Raw genomic sequence first — 16,707 nt, forward strand, 5'->3', positions numbered from 1 at the left:
AACTGGTAGCAAAGTTATGGTGTTAAAAAGGTTGCTGCTGATTAAAATTCTCTCTCTTCGTTGCCTGGAGATTTGAGTGTTTCCCTGGAATCTTTAAGGTTGTGAAGCCTGTCAACAGTTTTCTTGAAGAATACAGTAGGGCCTTCAAACGGAAGGTCCCACAGATCTGTTGGACTCTTACAGGTAGTCCAGATGACTGTAATCATGAACACCTTCTCATAACACTTTCTGATTTGGGCCACCAAATCTGCACTATCCAAAAACTACCCTGAAGGGCTATTCCAGTGACCAGTTTACCCTCATCCCCCATTACTGCGGACTCTTGCTTGCAATCCTCTGGTAATTTGTCCTTCAGTTCTGCAATGTTCTCCCAGAATAACAGTCATATTGCCTGAGGAGTTCCTGCTGGTTTGTGATCCTGATCCGCAGGTCCCTTGAGGAATCTTTGACCAAACAAGTCTGATCTTTTTGAGTCCTTGCTACTAGGCATGGAGGCTTGTTGTCCCGGTCTTTCCCACTCATTGGCAGCTGCCACCACAAGAGAACCCGGAGAGTAGTAAATGTAAAACTGTTCATACCCTTAGAGGGGATGCAGTATCTCTTCTCAATTTGTTTTGCTTTTGGGAGCCAGTGAAGAGGGTGTCTGCCAAAGAGTCTTGACCAGCTCCACGACTACCTCACCAAGACAGAGCATTTAGCCAGGGTAGCAGATACTACGATGTCTACCAACTTGCGAGAACTCTCATGCAGCTCTTCTGCATGGATGCCAAGCACCAAGGCCACTCTTTTCAGAAGGTCTTGGTGGGCCCTGTGGTCTTCTGGAGGAAATCTCCCACTGAATCAATAGCTTCATCTGGTGATGAAGATAAGGATGCAACTGGCATCTGAGGTAGTGGCAACTCTGTAATCTGTGATGGGAGAAGCTACCCGAAAAGGACCTGGGACTGGTCACGGTACCGGACACAAAGTAATGTTCTAGGCACCCAGTACCCATCTCAAAGTCAGGTACGGGGAATGATGTTCCCAGTGCCGTTGTGTCTGATGTGCTCCTCACAGCTATTGAGATGGCTGAGAGGAGGTCCTGGCTGGAGGAGGGATGCCCCATGGAGTCCAGAGCAGCCCCGGGAGTCTCAAGACCCATCCTTGTACAGACACTCACCCCTTATGAAAAGACCAATGTTGGGGCTATTGCATTGTCCATGGATCCAATGACCATGAAGGAGGGTAAGTACTGCGACCCAGGTGGGATACAGAGGACTGCACTTCTGAGGTCAAGGCCAAGGAGCCAGAGGTTTCCAATAATGAAGGTGTTGATGCAGACAGTACCAGAGAGAGGTATCCTGAACCAGGGGGTGGCAATACCAGAAAAGTCATGGGAGATTTCTCTCTTAATAAACCTGGATTGAGAGACGGTCTATATACCAGTACCAGGGGTTGTCAGTGTGCTGAGCCAAGAGCGGTGGGAGAAGGAACTGGTTGGATGGTTTCCAGTTCCGGTGAAAAAAGTACCGAAGGTTAAGCAAGTCTCTTGAAGCTGCATATGCCTCTGGGGTATGTGGGAATGGCATTGAGTGTTGGCTCCTCAAATGTCTCTTCGGGGACAACTTTGACAGACGTGGTACAGGCTCCAGAGACAGCAAACCCCCTCTCAGAAGGTGAGGCTTCTGGGACAGTTCACTCTGCCAAACACTTAGAGATAGTGCCTCCAACTCGCCTCAGTACCGAAACTGATGAATGAGATGAGTCCACGAAAGGTCTTCTTCAGTACCAGGGATCAGGAGTGAGGGGCCAAAGATACAGCTGGTGGAACACTATGTAATGACGCTGAAGTACTTGAGCACTCTCTCCATGTGATGACTTGGCTGGGAGTCAAAGTGCTTCTTCCATAAGCAAACACATAAGCCTCACTGCTCTATCCTTTTTCAAGCAGGATTTGAAGCCATTGCAAATGTGATATTTGTCACTACTGTTGGCCTCACCCAAGCACTTCATGCAGGCTGGATGAAGATCACCAATCGGCATAGGCTTTCAACATGTTCCACAGGACTTAAAACCTGGGAAGCGAGGCATCATTCTAGTACCGAGCCTGGTACCAAAAAAAAAAGGTCCCAAAGGACACAAAAAAGAAAACCCAACACTAACTTTCTTGAGAAACTAACATTAGCTGCAACTATTTATGAGTGAGAGAAGCACTTAAGTAAACAAGTCTGAGATGCTCCAACAACTGTCACTGGTAGAAAGAAGGAACTGAGAAGGACAGAGGGAGACTAAACCCTTATACCAGCACACAGTGGCACACAGAAAAAGGGGGCACCTGAGCCAGCCCGACAGGGCACGCACACACTTACAGTGGAAGTGACATGTTCATATTTAATTTAAACCAAATAGAGAATTGATTTAATTACAAAAATCAGATTCTTTTATCCACCTTTGGGGGTGGAGTTGGGGGGGTTAAGAAAGGTAAAACAAATTCTATTATGTAAAATTATAACTGCTCCATCATGCACCATCAGCAAGGTTTGAACGCTAAACCTTCGGCATTGTAGAACAGACTTCCATTACTTGAGCTACAGGACTATACTAAAGCAGCTGGCAGCAGAAGACTGTTGTCCCAATGGAGTATGACCAGCTGGCATCATGTACTGCAACCAGGGAGTGGTCGGGGAAACCACACACCTCTCTATACATCCCAATCCTGGTGGCGTGGGGGAAGGGGGCTCAGAGGAGAAGAATGGGACACTGTGGCCATGCACTGGGCCTAGTGTTGTGGCCATGCATAGGGCGCCCAGACGAGCTCCTCCCACCCCTGCTGTTCCAGTAGGTATTAGCATGTGGGGCTACTGTTGCTTTGGCATTTCCCCTTCAGAAGGATCTTGCTAATTTTCATTCTGATACACTGTCAAAATCTGCCTCAGCAATGCAAGCAACAGAAGAGAAAAGGAGATATTTAACAATTACAAGGCAGCCAAATATGCATGGAATCTCATGGGTCAAAAGAGAAATCCACTTTTCTAGCCCAAAGGCTTTCTCCCTGCCAAATTTCAAAGACGTATTGCAAACAATTGAGGCATCAGAGTACCTCTAAAAAGGATACAATAACCTCTTATAATGGAAAGTGTTAGGCAACCTAAACTTAAGGGTTGCTACCAGCTTCTCCCATACTACTACTTTAAGTCCTGAACAGTACTGAAGCTACAAGATACGTAAGGGGGTGTGTTACAACAGGCTAAGCTGAAACAGATTTTTCAAGGGAGGTTACTGAGGGATAGTTTTCCTCACTGCCTCCATAAAACCAGTGAAGTGGGACGCACACACAGACTGAGCTTTTCTGACATGTTTGGCTTTCTTCTGCTGCTGGAGACCTTTTTTCCCCCACTGTGATCCTCATGTTGAAATGAAGGAGCTCAGAACAATAGCATTGGATCTGATATGGAATCTTTTGTCCTATTTTGTTTTTTTATCCAAGGTTTGAACAATCTTAGAAACTGTTCCTTCCTGTTTTTTTAATTTACCAAATGGAATGCTACCACAAAAATCTGTCCTTAAGCAGGTTACAATATAAATTCTTTACCTGTATAGTGGGCATACAAATGCTCTCTGATGCTATAGTACAGAGTCAAAAAGATTAACTAAAGCAAAAATACCTATAAATTGAGCTGAAAAGCTGTTTAAATTCATAGGGTCTATTCATAGTTCACATTTATGAATTTCCACTGATAAAAAAAAGCTAGTTTTAGACGTAAGATCAGAAGCATAAGCATCCCTGTAGCATAAGGCTCATGAGGTCTATCTAACAACTCACTATGAGGTAGTTTTTGCCACCTTACTCACTGAGTTGTGTTTTAAGGGAGAAAAGCCAAGACTCCATGAAGTCCATTAGACACTATTCTATTTCTAATCTATTTTCTATGAAAGATGCTCAGGTACTATGTTAAGAATGAACAGTACAAAACCCTAGGAAAGATAAATCTAATAAAAGTTTACTCCTAACCAAGTAAAGATGGCAGAATCTGACCTTATGTGATTACAAATGTGTAGTTATTTTGTGCTACTTGTATTTGGGACAACATCTACCAACATTAATCAAGAATTTCAGGAACTTTGTACTGTACATGTGTCATAACCATAAGGGTAGCCTAAAATTCCTCCTTACCTGTAAAGGGTTAAGAAGCTCAAATAACCTGCTTGGCACCTGACCAAAGGAACCAATGGGGACAAAAGATATTTTCAAATCTGGGCAGGGGAAAGAGAGGGTTTGTTTTGGGTTCTTTGCTTCTGTGATTGTTCTCTCTTGGGACTGAGAGAGGCCAGACAGAAATCCATCTTCTCCAACCAATCCTAATCCAAGTCTCCAATATTGCAACCCGTATAGGTACGCCAGACAAGGCAGATTAGTTTATCTTTTGTTTTATGTGAATTTTCCCTGTGTTAAGAAGGAAGTTTATTCCTGTTTTCTGTAACTTTAAGGCTTTCCCCAGAGGGGGATCCTCTGTATTTTGAATCTGAATACCCTGTAAAGTATTTTCCATCCAGATTTTAAAGAGATGATTTTTACCCTTCTTTTTTTTTTCAATAAAATCCTTCTTTTAAGAACCTGACTCATTTTTCCATTGTTCCAAAATCCAGGGTTTTGGGTCTTTGATCATTTTGTAACCAATTGGTTAGGATATTATTCTCAAGCCTCCCCAGGAAAGGGGATGTGTAAGGCTTGGGGGGATATTTTGGGGAAGACATCTCCAAGTGGTTTCTTCCCTGATTCTTTGTTAAATCGCTGGGTGGTGGCAGCGTACCAGGTTTTAACCTAAGCTGGTAGAAATAAGCTTAGGGGGCTTTCACGCGGGTCCCCACATCTGTACCCTAGAATTCAGAGTGGGGAAGGAACCCTGACAACATGAAATAGTGGTTTCAGTTCCAGTCATTTGTCTGGAAGGAAAAAAAAGAATAAAATAATGAAATGTGTACCGCAGCTGAGAAAAAGGTAAGTTATGCAGTTCTTTACCCATTACATATTCAGAGCAAGCCGTATGTGCTAAAAATGGAAAGAAATTTGCTGCTGATGATTTAAAGAAGATTATGAGGCCACCAAGTTCTTGTCCACTCAGGATGCTGCTTGCTGACAGACTCAGCCCAATCACGCCCATGTAACTATCAGTCAAAGGCAAGAAGACAATGAGCAACTCAGCAAACTTTACAATTAAAAGGCAGGAGTCCAAGAATTTATCTGCTTAAGAACTCCTCAATCCAAAATCCCATTTTATATATTGCTTTATTTTCACTGAGCTTAATGATAGCAATTTTACCTCAACTTCTGCCTGTTGTCTTGCTAGAGTGATGTTAAATATATCCAGGGACTTTTCAAATTCCTAGGAAGTAAGTGAAAAAAATACGATATTAACTGCTCAGGTAATAAAAATGATACATGATTCAAATATTTAACAAAGTCTGTTATTGTTTTATTCAGTGACTGTATGCTCCAACTTTCTGTACTGTTTGCCCCAAACCATCCGTAGTGCAAAGTAGCATATTCTCAATTCATGAACAATTCAAGCATTTTTCCTTATTTACAATATATTTATTTCACGAACATAGCATTTTTAGTAAGATCTACCTGCATAATTTTATCTTTACTGTTTTTAATTTACTTACCAGCACTGTCATTTGAAGATAACATCCTATCTAGATTCCTATTCCAGGGCACAAGACATAGTAGTCCAACATACTGGTTATTTCTGCATGCCTTACATATTACCCTCTGAAGACATGATTAGTATAAATACTTCACTGTCATCTCCAACTGTTAGTTCCATTCCACCTGACCTTTAAATGGTCTAGACTTTTAATAACTTATATAACCTAATAAATACTAATACCAGGGTAATCAATTATTTTTGTCAAGGTCCAAATTTCTTGGTCAAGGTAAGTCAAGAATCCAGAGAAAATAATAAAAAAATAATAAGTAAATAAAGAGATTTTGGAGTCCATTCAAAAGCATCTGGCAGTCCAGATTTGACCCAGGGTCTGCCTACTGACTACCCCTACTAATACTTGAGATGATCCCTACACGAAAATTCATCTATTAATGATGCTACCTTCTGAAAACAATCACAGCGTACATTTTTATAGTGTCTTTCAGCCAAAATTATTACAAAACGACAAAAATGGATGTAGAGAGCTCTCAACTGGCGATTGCAGCCAAATGGTATGCACTACCATGAGGCATGAAGAAAGGTTAAAAAAACAAAACTGGAAAATCCCCATTCAAAAGGACTATGTGATTTACAGGGTTTGTAGCTCAACTGAGCTCAAGAGATATTTACATCTGTGTGAATTTTGAAACTGGTTTGTGCAAAAATTGTATTTTGGAATGAAACCATTTGACAAGTAGAGGACTCCTAGGTTGGAGAGTAGTGAAGGAGAAAAGGATGAATATAACTGTCAGGAAAAATAAGATTATTGTAAGGGGAACATGGCCTCCAAGTGGTTTCTACTCTTGACACACCCTTACAGAATTAACATTACAATGCAATTGTCATTTAAAGGATATATTTTACTAACAAGAAATGCAATAAAAGAACCATTTTGATATGGGTTTTTTTTAGATGAAAGCTAACCTAACACTCAAATTAAAAGCTGGATACACTTTGTAATGTACTCTGTTAAAAATTAACACACAAGTGACCTAATAAATCTAGTTATTTTAAGTAGATCTTTTTTACACTTGACATCAGGTGAGGAAAATATTGGCTGGAAGAAAGACAGCTCACGGCACTATTTCAACATCATCTTCAAAACAAGTTTCATAGTACACTCTTTTTAAAATAGAAGATAAATTTTTATCTAAGTCAATTATCTTTTTAAAACTGTAACAGAGTAACTAAATCACTCGTCTTTGTGCCTCAATTATATCAGCTCATGTTCTCTCACCTCTCATTCCAAGAAGTTAACAGAATATGACTTATGGTTGCATAATGATCCATTCAGCTTCAAGGGACATAGCAACAGCACAGTTGCCTGATGTTGATCTTTACTATGCTTATGTTTGTGCATGTACTTCATGAGATAGTTACTGCACTGAGCTCAAATTAAGCTCTATGGCAACATCACAACAGAAGGCAGAACATCACTGTGGGTAAAGGAGTAGAGTACGTACAGGTAGGTGACTTAACTTTTCATTTGTTTAATTGTGTGGGTTTGTGTCAGGTATGTCATAAGTATACAGTAACTTTAACTGCTTCCAAACTAAATTATTTATTAATTTCCGACATATTTTTCTAAAAGCTAATGAAGGGACAGGAGGACTATGCAAGCTAGAGATGGCAGTGCTGCTTACATAATATTGTATCACATCAATAGTTGCATATGCACCATTATGCATCTTCTCCTCTGTAAAGTAACATGACAGAAAAAAGTAGCTTCTGATAAAGGCTGTGTGCACATCCAGCCCCAATCAGACATTTAAATGCACGGTTGTAAATTTTCAATTACAATGTGAACAGCAGCTAAATATGACTAACTCCAGTTTTTGTTTTTTAAGACTACCCATTACAGACCTATTCACGACCCAGCTCCTCCACTAATTTTATGTAAAGACATTTAAAAAAAAAAACTGTCAACAATGAAAAGTGGCACTGCTATGGACAAATTTCAGCCTAATTTCAAAAATATAAGAGAAACCAGACAACACTACACAGAAAATTGAAAGGACAAAGATATTGACTGGATTTCCCTACTAACTGGTCTAGCCACCACCCTCAAAACCTAGGAATCACCAAGCATCTCCATAATTTATACTGCACCATAGGCATGAATAGTGCTTTACAGATACAGAAGATGGCAAACTCTCTAAATTACCATCTAAATTACACAAATAAAACACACAGAGGCAACACACAGTTAGCAGGAGTGGCAGAGAAGAGGTAAGATATATTATTTAATTTTATTTATATATAAATATATATAGTATAGTGCAACGGGTTAAAAAAAAAGAAAAAAGATCAGTTCATGGAAAATAGGTGCATCAATGGCTACTAAGCTAACATGGTCAGGGATGCAACCCCATGCTTGAGATGACTCTAAACTTCTGAATGCCAGAAGACAGAGGTGGATCTTCCCAAAATTGTTCTGTTCTCTACACTTCACCTGAGCTCTGTTATCGACTACTTCTGACGACAGGATACTGGGCTAAATGGACTACTGCTCTGACCCAGTATGGCAGCTCTTACATAAAATGCTAATAACTATACTCTTATACTTTGTTATATAGTGCATAGGTCTTTCAACATAATCCAAGCATTTCATTTCTGAAGGCAAGAACCAGAGGAAAACACCACCAAATTTTCTTCAATTTATTCATTAATTTAAGGACTCAGTCTACAACCCTTACTCAATGTAATTAGTACCACTGTACTACTTACAAGGCATATTACTAGTCAATTTGAATAAGGTTGCAATATCAGGCCTTTAGTAAGTTTTACTGAATTTTACTACTGAATTTCCGACCATCTGTGTCTGACCATTTATATCTAAGAAATTAGCAAGATATTTCTAAATTTTGGTGCTCAATATCAAATGGAAAATGCTAACCTCTAACAATTTTACAATCTCTTCACTAGGGTTCTTTGATGTTATCTTCATTTTATACATCTCTTTGTAGTTCTTCACTTGTTTTCTATGGTGTCGAATGTGTTCCCATGACCACATATTAAGCTTGGGTTGAACATTTACTTCCAGAATACCATTAATAATGTATTTCCACCTAATGCAAAAACAAATTAAAGTGTTTGTTATATACCAGTAAAAGTTAAAAGCACTTCTTTCCATATTCCACGCTGACCCATCTCCAAACAGAACCAAGTTGCTCAAGGGTGTAACACACCTTGTCAAATACCAATACTCTGGTCCAACAGAAGGGTATCACTTAAAGGTTACAGTTTTTTTCTCAGAGGTTAATAGGTTGCTTTGTCCTAATCCTTTGAAGTACAAGTGTTTTCTGCAAACCTGTGGGGAGCTTTTGAAAAAAGTGCATGCTACTTTATCTTCACCGCCATGCAAAAGATCTAACTATTTATAGCTAACGGTAGTATTCTTCAACTGATGACCTCCAAAGCCACGCTGGAGTTTCATCCACAATCAGAGTATAGATACCAGAATGCTATCAAATTCAGAAGTTTCTAGAAATGTGCTGCTCAAGACAACAATTGCAAGCTTTGAGTAAGTATGCTGTATTTACTGTATCCTAGTCTCTCAACAATTCACTTTTTTTTTTAAAACTATAAAGTACTAAAAACCAGAGCACAGTTGCACAAACCCTTAAACTCATAGGCAGAAGAGAGTGAGCGTGGATCTACACAGGATAGTATACTCAGAATGACAGCTGCAGTACTATAAATCCTCTTTAACCATATCCTAGCTTCCTAAAAGTGAGTTATGTCTCCTGGGGTTTACAGTTGGCCTTGACATATAGCAAGGAAAGCAGTTTGCATGAATTCATTTTGGTTTGTGGATGTGTACATGTCCATTATAACATCACGTATCCATTCAGATCAGTTCCTCCCTTGTAAATAAAAATAAATTGAAATGGACAAGAATCAGTGTATTGTCAGGTTTCAGAGTAGCAGCCGTGTTAGTCTGTATCCGCAAAAAGAAAAGAAGTACTTGTGGCACCTTAGAAACTAACAAATTTATTTGAGCATAAGCTTTCGTGAGCTACAGCTCCCTTCATCCGATGAAGTATTGTCAGCATTGTCAGTTTCATGGAAACTGCAATGGTAACAGATAAAAACTTGTAGTGTGATGCACTGTTAAAATCACGATACACTCCAAGATGCCACAAGCTAACTTGGTGGGGGAAAGGATAGAGGGAGTGTAGGGGGAGAAGTAGATCTACAAAATGTATAAAGTAAAACTCAGATAAGCAAAAATTTCTGTGGGAAATTTATGCAACACACTCATTTAAAGAGGAAAGCTATCATCAGAAAATTATTTCAAGTAAACAATTTATAAAAATTTATTTAAAAGCTTTTAAGAGATTTTACCACTTCTTGGCATTGTTGTGCAAAGGAACATCGGGTCTGTACTTCCGGTATGGCAGATTCCGGGTCATCATATCAATAGACTCAAGGAGCTCCATAACACTGAAGTACTATGCAAAATATACCAAGTCAAAATGTTATAATTTGCAAAAAGACAGAAACACAATATAAACCAAAATGTCTCCAAAGCAGTATTGTTTAAGGTCAAGTACACTATAGGGTTCAAAGAGGTTTAATTTGGTAGGTTCCTTTTAATAGAAAATTTCCTTTCAGTAAGTTTTTATGCTATTTATTATTTCTGAAAAACTCAGAAGACGTTCCAGACTAATAAATCCACTGATATTTTTATTGAATCAAACAACTGAATCTCACAAAAGAAATGTTACCTGTGGTTTATTGAACTCAATGGCTATATCCTGTAAATTTACATCTAAGTTCATTTTTGGTGAAGAAAAGTCAAAATCAGATCGAGGATTCATACGGAGTTTGGCTTTAGCGGAAATTGGACGGAATACTAGAAAATAAAATTTTAGAAAAAAATGTGAATTAAAAGAAACTGAAATGTGAAAACAAGTAAGTTATTTAATACAGTCTAATATTCATGCAGGATAGACTCCACTGAAAGTTACATCATGCCACTCACTTGAAACACCATATTTCAGAACATAAGGATTGTATTACGGCAACTTAAATATATTGTACTCAATTTGAACTGAGCCAAACCTCAAACCAGTGGACATTTGAAAGGGAATTTCTTTACAAAATTCTCCTCAACAGAATCACAAGTCAGGAATTTCAAGAAGTAATCTCAATTTGCAGGAAAACTTAAATTTTATTTCCCTCTTATGATGCCGAGTTCTCTATTGCATTAGGAAAATCATTCAACCATAATATTTATTTCACTACACCAATTATTATCATATGACAAGTACTATTCTCTAGAATTTTACTCGTGATCTCAATTTGCACCAATATATTATAAAGACAAAGCTATTCATTGCTTTGTGTATGGTGTATCTGCATGGACATTAATTTCACTAAATCTTCAGTTCAGCAAATTGAAAGTGTCAGCAAATTATGAAGAAAATGAAATACTGACAACTGATGAAAATAAACTTTGGTAAACTCTTTCATATTCTGTCAGCTGTACTTAAAGGGATGAACACACGACAGACTTAGATTTGAAGCTTAAGGTGTGAGTACAAGTAAACATCTACATCATATTGACACAGGATCCAGGGAAGCACTAGGGAAGTACTAGGGAAGAGCAGTAGAAAACTAATAGCTGTCTAAATATTCAGGGCAGGTTTCTATTCATTATGTGGCTCCCGATTCTGCAAGCTGCATCTGCATAGGTAGAATCAGGCACCATCATGGATACAATTGCATACTTGGGGCCTTAATGAAGGTTCCAGGATAACAGCATTAAAAATGTGAATGCCAACATCCAACTATTGTACACAGAATCCAATTAATTTATTAATCTTGTCATTTGACAGTGACCTGCAAATCTCTTCACAAAATTCCTTCATAACATGTTGCCTACTCCTCATTTAAACTGGCAGTTGGGGGCATCCAAACACATTTTACAGTAAGATTTGTAGGTTACTTTTTAAAAGCCATGTTTGGGGTAAGACTTTTTATCCATTCCTGTACGTAGTCTTAGATGTTGATTACTTGCAGCTAAAACTGAGATATAATACATACCTGTATGTATACTAAAGATAATTTCTTCCCCTTCAATGGAATTTTTTTTAAGACTGCTTATATTACACAGAGTCCAAAGCCAAAAAAGCTATCATGTACAGCCTTTTCTGCTACATTTGATTCTGGAGAAGATGTCTTCTGTACATCTTCACTCTCTAGATCTAATCAAGGAAGAGGCATCTGAGCAATGGATTTGCCCTAGTCCCATTATAGGAGGTGGAGTAAAAGGATCAGAACGGATACACAGATCCAATATCACCCTTTGCTGCTTCCCGTGTCTTGACAACTGAGCCCTTGGATGGTGTCAAGTATCGGGGGTAGCCGTGTTAGTCTGTATCCACAGAAACAAGAAGTCCGGTGGCACCTTAAAGACTAACCATGGTTTCTATACAAGATCCAGGTCTCTGGGAACTGGTGTTACAGCTGGATCCGTCATCACAACCAGGTGTTCTTAGCTCTACTGTCAGGTAATGATCCTCTACTTTGTTCTGATGCAACAGGAGCCAAGGAAGTTCTTGTTTGTGGAATGGCTCAGATTTCTGATCCATAAGTTTTGGGTCTTTTCCAATAAACTTATGACATTTAGTCTTGTCCACAAATTCATTTGTCACCAAAGCTGGTCTATGCCCTTTCCCATAGCCAACCATACTGTCCAATTGCTAGGCTAAGCTGCAAGTGCCTCCCGAAGGAGCAAGGCTTGTAACCTGTTCTGTCTCTCCTTTTGTACTCTCAGGATAAAGGTGCTGCAGATGAAACAGCTGGAGGGTGAATGTCCTTCTCTGGAGGAGGTAAGAGAGCATGTTTGTGCATCCAACACTGGAAAAAGCAAAGAGCAAGAGGCGCAGCATTTGAAGCCTAGTTATCTGATCTTCAGATCCACCATGAGGTCTTAGTCCAGAGCCGAAGCTTATCAATGCTACACAATTTATAATAAAAACTAAGTTACTAAGCTATTAAAACCCTATACTAAGTAACTGCATAACAGTAACTATTTCAAAAATAGTAAGAAGTTATCTAAAAAACAGAATTTTGAAACTAGCTTGGCACTATCTAAAAGGCACTATCTGGACCCGAGGTCCGGAGTGATGCCTAATCCATCGCAGTTGGCAAGTGGAAGGAACTGAGATGGCTGGAGAGCCTGCCCTCCCTTTTACAGCCAACAGGAAGGGGCACGTGAGCATTCCAACAGGCACTGCTAGTCAGGTTCCAACATCTGAGTTGCACACAGCTGGTGCAGCTCATGAGTGGGAAGATACAGAAGCCACTCAAAAAAGAGAATTTAGAGTATTCAGAGAAACAACCATCTCCTTTGTTATTCTAAATGCCCACAGTAAGCAGAGATTGTATACATACAGTTTCAAGCAGTTTTCTGAGGATATCTATGACATAAGCATAAGGCACCAGGACTCAACACAAGTAACTTTGATAAATAATAACAGAAAATTATTCCATTTTTGTACAGTGTATTACTTTCTTTTGGAAGGTAGTGGCTGCTACTGTACCTTTTTCCAAAAAAAAAAAATATATATAAATAAAATAAAACACCCTCAATACAATTTAGTTAACACTAAAACTATTGGTCCAGCATCATACAGAGCTGTATTTTCTTCATTTAAGTGTTTATTATTACTGTTAATGCTTTTGTTATTTTAAAATTCAGTTCATCTGTTATATGAACAACAAGGAATGGTAGCATTAAATGTACGGTTTATAATCGCTATCTATTTTAGTTCTTAAGCAAAAACATTTCTATAGAATAAATTTACATGCTGTAATGCCTATGGCAAATGTAAAGACACAAATATAACATAGTCCTCTATTGCAGAAAGAAATTAATCAGCGTTTTGGAAGAGAGGTGTGGTATGTTCTTTAAGTTCTTAAATAAAAGTAAAACTTTCATTTAAAAATAAAGTACTTTTAAAATAAAAGTGAAATAGTCTGTTAAGTACTGAAAGTACAGAAAGTGAAAAACACTTACCAAAATCATAACCTTCTGGAATCATGTTGTGGCAGGCAACTCCATGCTTTAAATTATTCTATTTAGAAAAAAAATAAAGTTTGAGAGCTTCATTTTCACGTCATGACAAACACTTTTATATAACAAAGGATAAAATATTTTTTAAACGTGTTAAGAAGAAATAGTATCTCTGAAACCAGAATATATTTTAGAACAAGTCTGTCTGCCCTCAATTTAAAATCTATAAAACCCTTCCATTAAGGACGTAAGATTTTAACAACCATGTAATGAGTGAACAACCACCACCTCTCCATCATACAGAATGCACTGGTAATTTTAAGTGACTTGGGATAGACTGAGAAGAATAAGTTATACCACAACATATTTGTGTATGCTAATCTAACATTCAGTATTCTTCCAATAGAATAGTTACTAACATACAACCCAATCCTGCAAATGGCAAAACTGCCTCTGATTTTAATCGGAGCAGAACTGGATCCCTAATGAATAGGAATTATATTGAACATTTCACATCATGAAACATGGAAGTACAGGATACACTATGTCACATTTGACTTACCAAAGATTCATCGTAACCTCCATGGTAGAACATCACAGACTTCACATTCCAGTAAGCAAAGAAGTTATCGAGACGTACAAGCTGAAAATAAAACCGAATGCTTATGAAATCAAATACACTGTGATCTCTTTCAGTACTTTCCATTATTTTTAGGTTTTTCATGGATATTAAAATGGCCAAATGCTCCACAAACAGACATACACTCACTCTCTCTCCAGTTTTGATTACACAGAAATAGATGATATCTTTTACCTAGCAAAAACATAAACCCACAGGAGCTGGCTCCCACTCCAGTAATGTTTTGTTATAATGATAGCATTCACTGCCTATATTTTACCTTATAGAACAACTTGGAAGCTTCATCATGTAAACATGGATTCCAATTTTGATCTGAGGTCTGAAAAGGAAAAAAGGTCTAGACTTAGTACAATCAAATCAGAGAGTCAAACAGACCACACAACAAAAGAGAAAATACACTATGGGCCTAACTCAACACCCACTGAAGTTAATGGGCATGGGCGGTCTTTCTGATCTGTTTGTACACCATCTAGTATTATGGGGCACCTGCCTATCACTGGGATTCTTCAGTACTACGAAAGCTACTACTACTACAGGAGTTTTTCCAGTGATTTAAGTAGACCAAGCTTTCAATTTCTTAACTGAAACTATCAGACTAAATCTTCTGTAGGTCTATATACCTGCAATGACTGTCAAGCTCCACTCATGAACCAGAAATTAGCAAGGTGAAGTTTTCTGCAGGGTGACCTCAATTTTTTTTCCTGATATTCTTTAGGCAGCTTCTGTGGAAAAAGTACTCAAGGGCTCCTGTTTGTGGTTTTAGTGGTAGCTGCATGCAGTAGCTTGAACCAGTAAAAAATTCATAGTTTGTTGATAATTCCCCATTTTTATATACAATATGATGCTAGCTCCAGGAGAGGAGTGCTATGGGGAACAGCTTTTAGTCAGTACACAAATAGCATTTTTGTCAGCAGATAAAGTGCAATTTTCTAAAGTTTTTCTACGAAGTATCCTTAAAAAGTATGTATCTAGAAACAAAAAGACGTATGTTAGCATACTGATTTCACTAAGCATTGCCCTGCATGAAATTAAATTCTATTTATATAGAAACTTCACATTTATGATCTACAGAAGCTGCTTAATCAGAGCAGCTCTACAGACAGCCTACCATCCCTATTAAGTAGCCTCCCAGAACAAAGACAGCACCTGCCATGAGAGAAGCAACAATACCTTCTCTCCACCCCACTGGAGTGTGTTGGTTTCTTAAGTACTTAAAGTTCATATCCTATTTCAGTATTTGTTATAGTCCTGTTTCAAAACGAAGTAGATAAAAGCACACAAAGGAACTACTAGTACATGTCAACAGGGTCCATCCACGTGCACAGTTAGTGCACAGCAGACTAACATGGGGTAGATTTACACCTCACCTTGATGAGAACTAAATGTTCATGTAGACAAGCCCCAAGTGTAATTGCAGCCTCAACTGTCTGTCCCTCCTCATTTGAAGAGTGAAGTTGCAGCAGCAAGTCATGCACTGGGCTATGATGTGAGTCTTTCCCAGGCATATCAGGAACCTATCATGGGCATCTGTCTTGGGAAATATAACTGAACCAGACGTGCATCTTTTGAACCTTCTGTGCAGTTCAGGTACCAATGTAGCTCCAGGAGGAAACCCAACACAGATAACTCTAAACTATGTAACTAACTATAACAAGAAACTGGATGAAAATATGCAATAACTAGTTTGCAGACACACTAGGTACTTCCTTTACCTCTCTGTGGTGGCAAAGAAACTGAGGCGATCAAGAGACATGCTCTCTTACAAAGACAGAGCCAAATGATGTCATCTTAAGTGTGATGGCAATCCTGCATTCCCCAACACACACATCTCTTCTATGCAGGTTCGTAGCTTAATACCAGAGATGCCAAATACCGTAAGTGGGAAATCACAGAGGCACTCAAAAGAGAGATTATTTCCTTTATAGTAACTGGAGTTCTTTGAGATGCTTTTGCCCACCCAGATCCCAGGTAAGTGTGCATCCCATGTGCACAAGCTCACAATCTTTGAGCCAGCAATGTCTGTTGGGGCTGTGCACATGTCCTATATGCCTTCAGGCCCCTGAACAGGTAGATCAGCCACAACCACTGCTCAGTTCCTTCACCAATACAGAACATCCAGGTAAAGGACTCTTTATCAGTGGGGAAGGACGACGGGTCCTGGGATACCTGTGGCGAAAAGAATCTAGAAGAATTCCAGTTACTGTAAGGTAATTAAACTCTCTTCCTCAAGCATTTGTCCTTAGAGATCCCACGACAGGTGCTTAGCTAGCACTCACCTCTTAAGGAGGTGTGTGCGCGACAGTCCTACCTAAATAATGACCTGCTGAAATGAACACCTGGATTTGGAAGCGGTC

The 16,707-nt window shown here is 38.8% G+C and overlaps 1 protein-coding gene across 3 annotated transcripts in view; it reads right to left on the reverse strand.

Moving 5' to 3' along the window:
• VPS13A (vacuolar protein sorting 13 homolog A) overlaps positions 1 to 16,707 on the reverse strand; it is a 265,264-nt gene that overhangs the window by 216,796 nt on the left and 31,761 nt on the right. For all 3 annotated transcript variants that reach the window (XM_027827923.3, XM_043547506.1, XM_043547507.1), the window contains exons 8-14: positions 14,613 to 14,672; positions 14,276 to 14,356; positions 13,717 to 13,774; positions 10,418 to 10,545; positions 10,035 to 10,141; positions 8,584 to 8,755; positions 5,301 to 5,363 (exon numbers count right to left, since the gene is read on the reverse strand). In XM_027827923.3, the coding sequence (XP_027683724.2) occupies positions 5,301 to 5,363; positions 8,584 to 8,755; positions 10,035 to 10,141; positions 10,418 to 10,545; positions 13,717 to 13,774; positions 14,276 to 14,356; positions 14,613 to 14,672 (669 nt within the window). The remainder of the gene's footprint in view (positions 1 to 5,300; positions 5,364 to 8,583; positions 8,756 to 10,034; positions 10,142 to 10,417; positions 10,546 to 13,716; positions 13,775 to 14,275; positions 14,357 to 14,612; positions 14,673 to 16,707) is intronic.

Source organism: Chelonia mydas, chromosome 5, assembly GCF_015237465.2.
Source record: "Chelonia mydas isolate rCheMyd1 chromosome 5, rCheMyd1.pri.v2, whole genome shotgun sequence".
Lineage (NCBI taxonomy): Eukaryota > Metazoa > Chordata > Testudines > Cheloniidae > Chelonia > Chelonia mydas.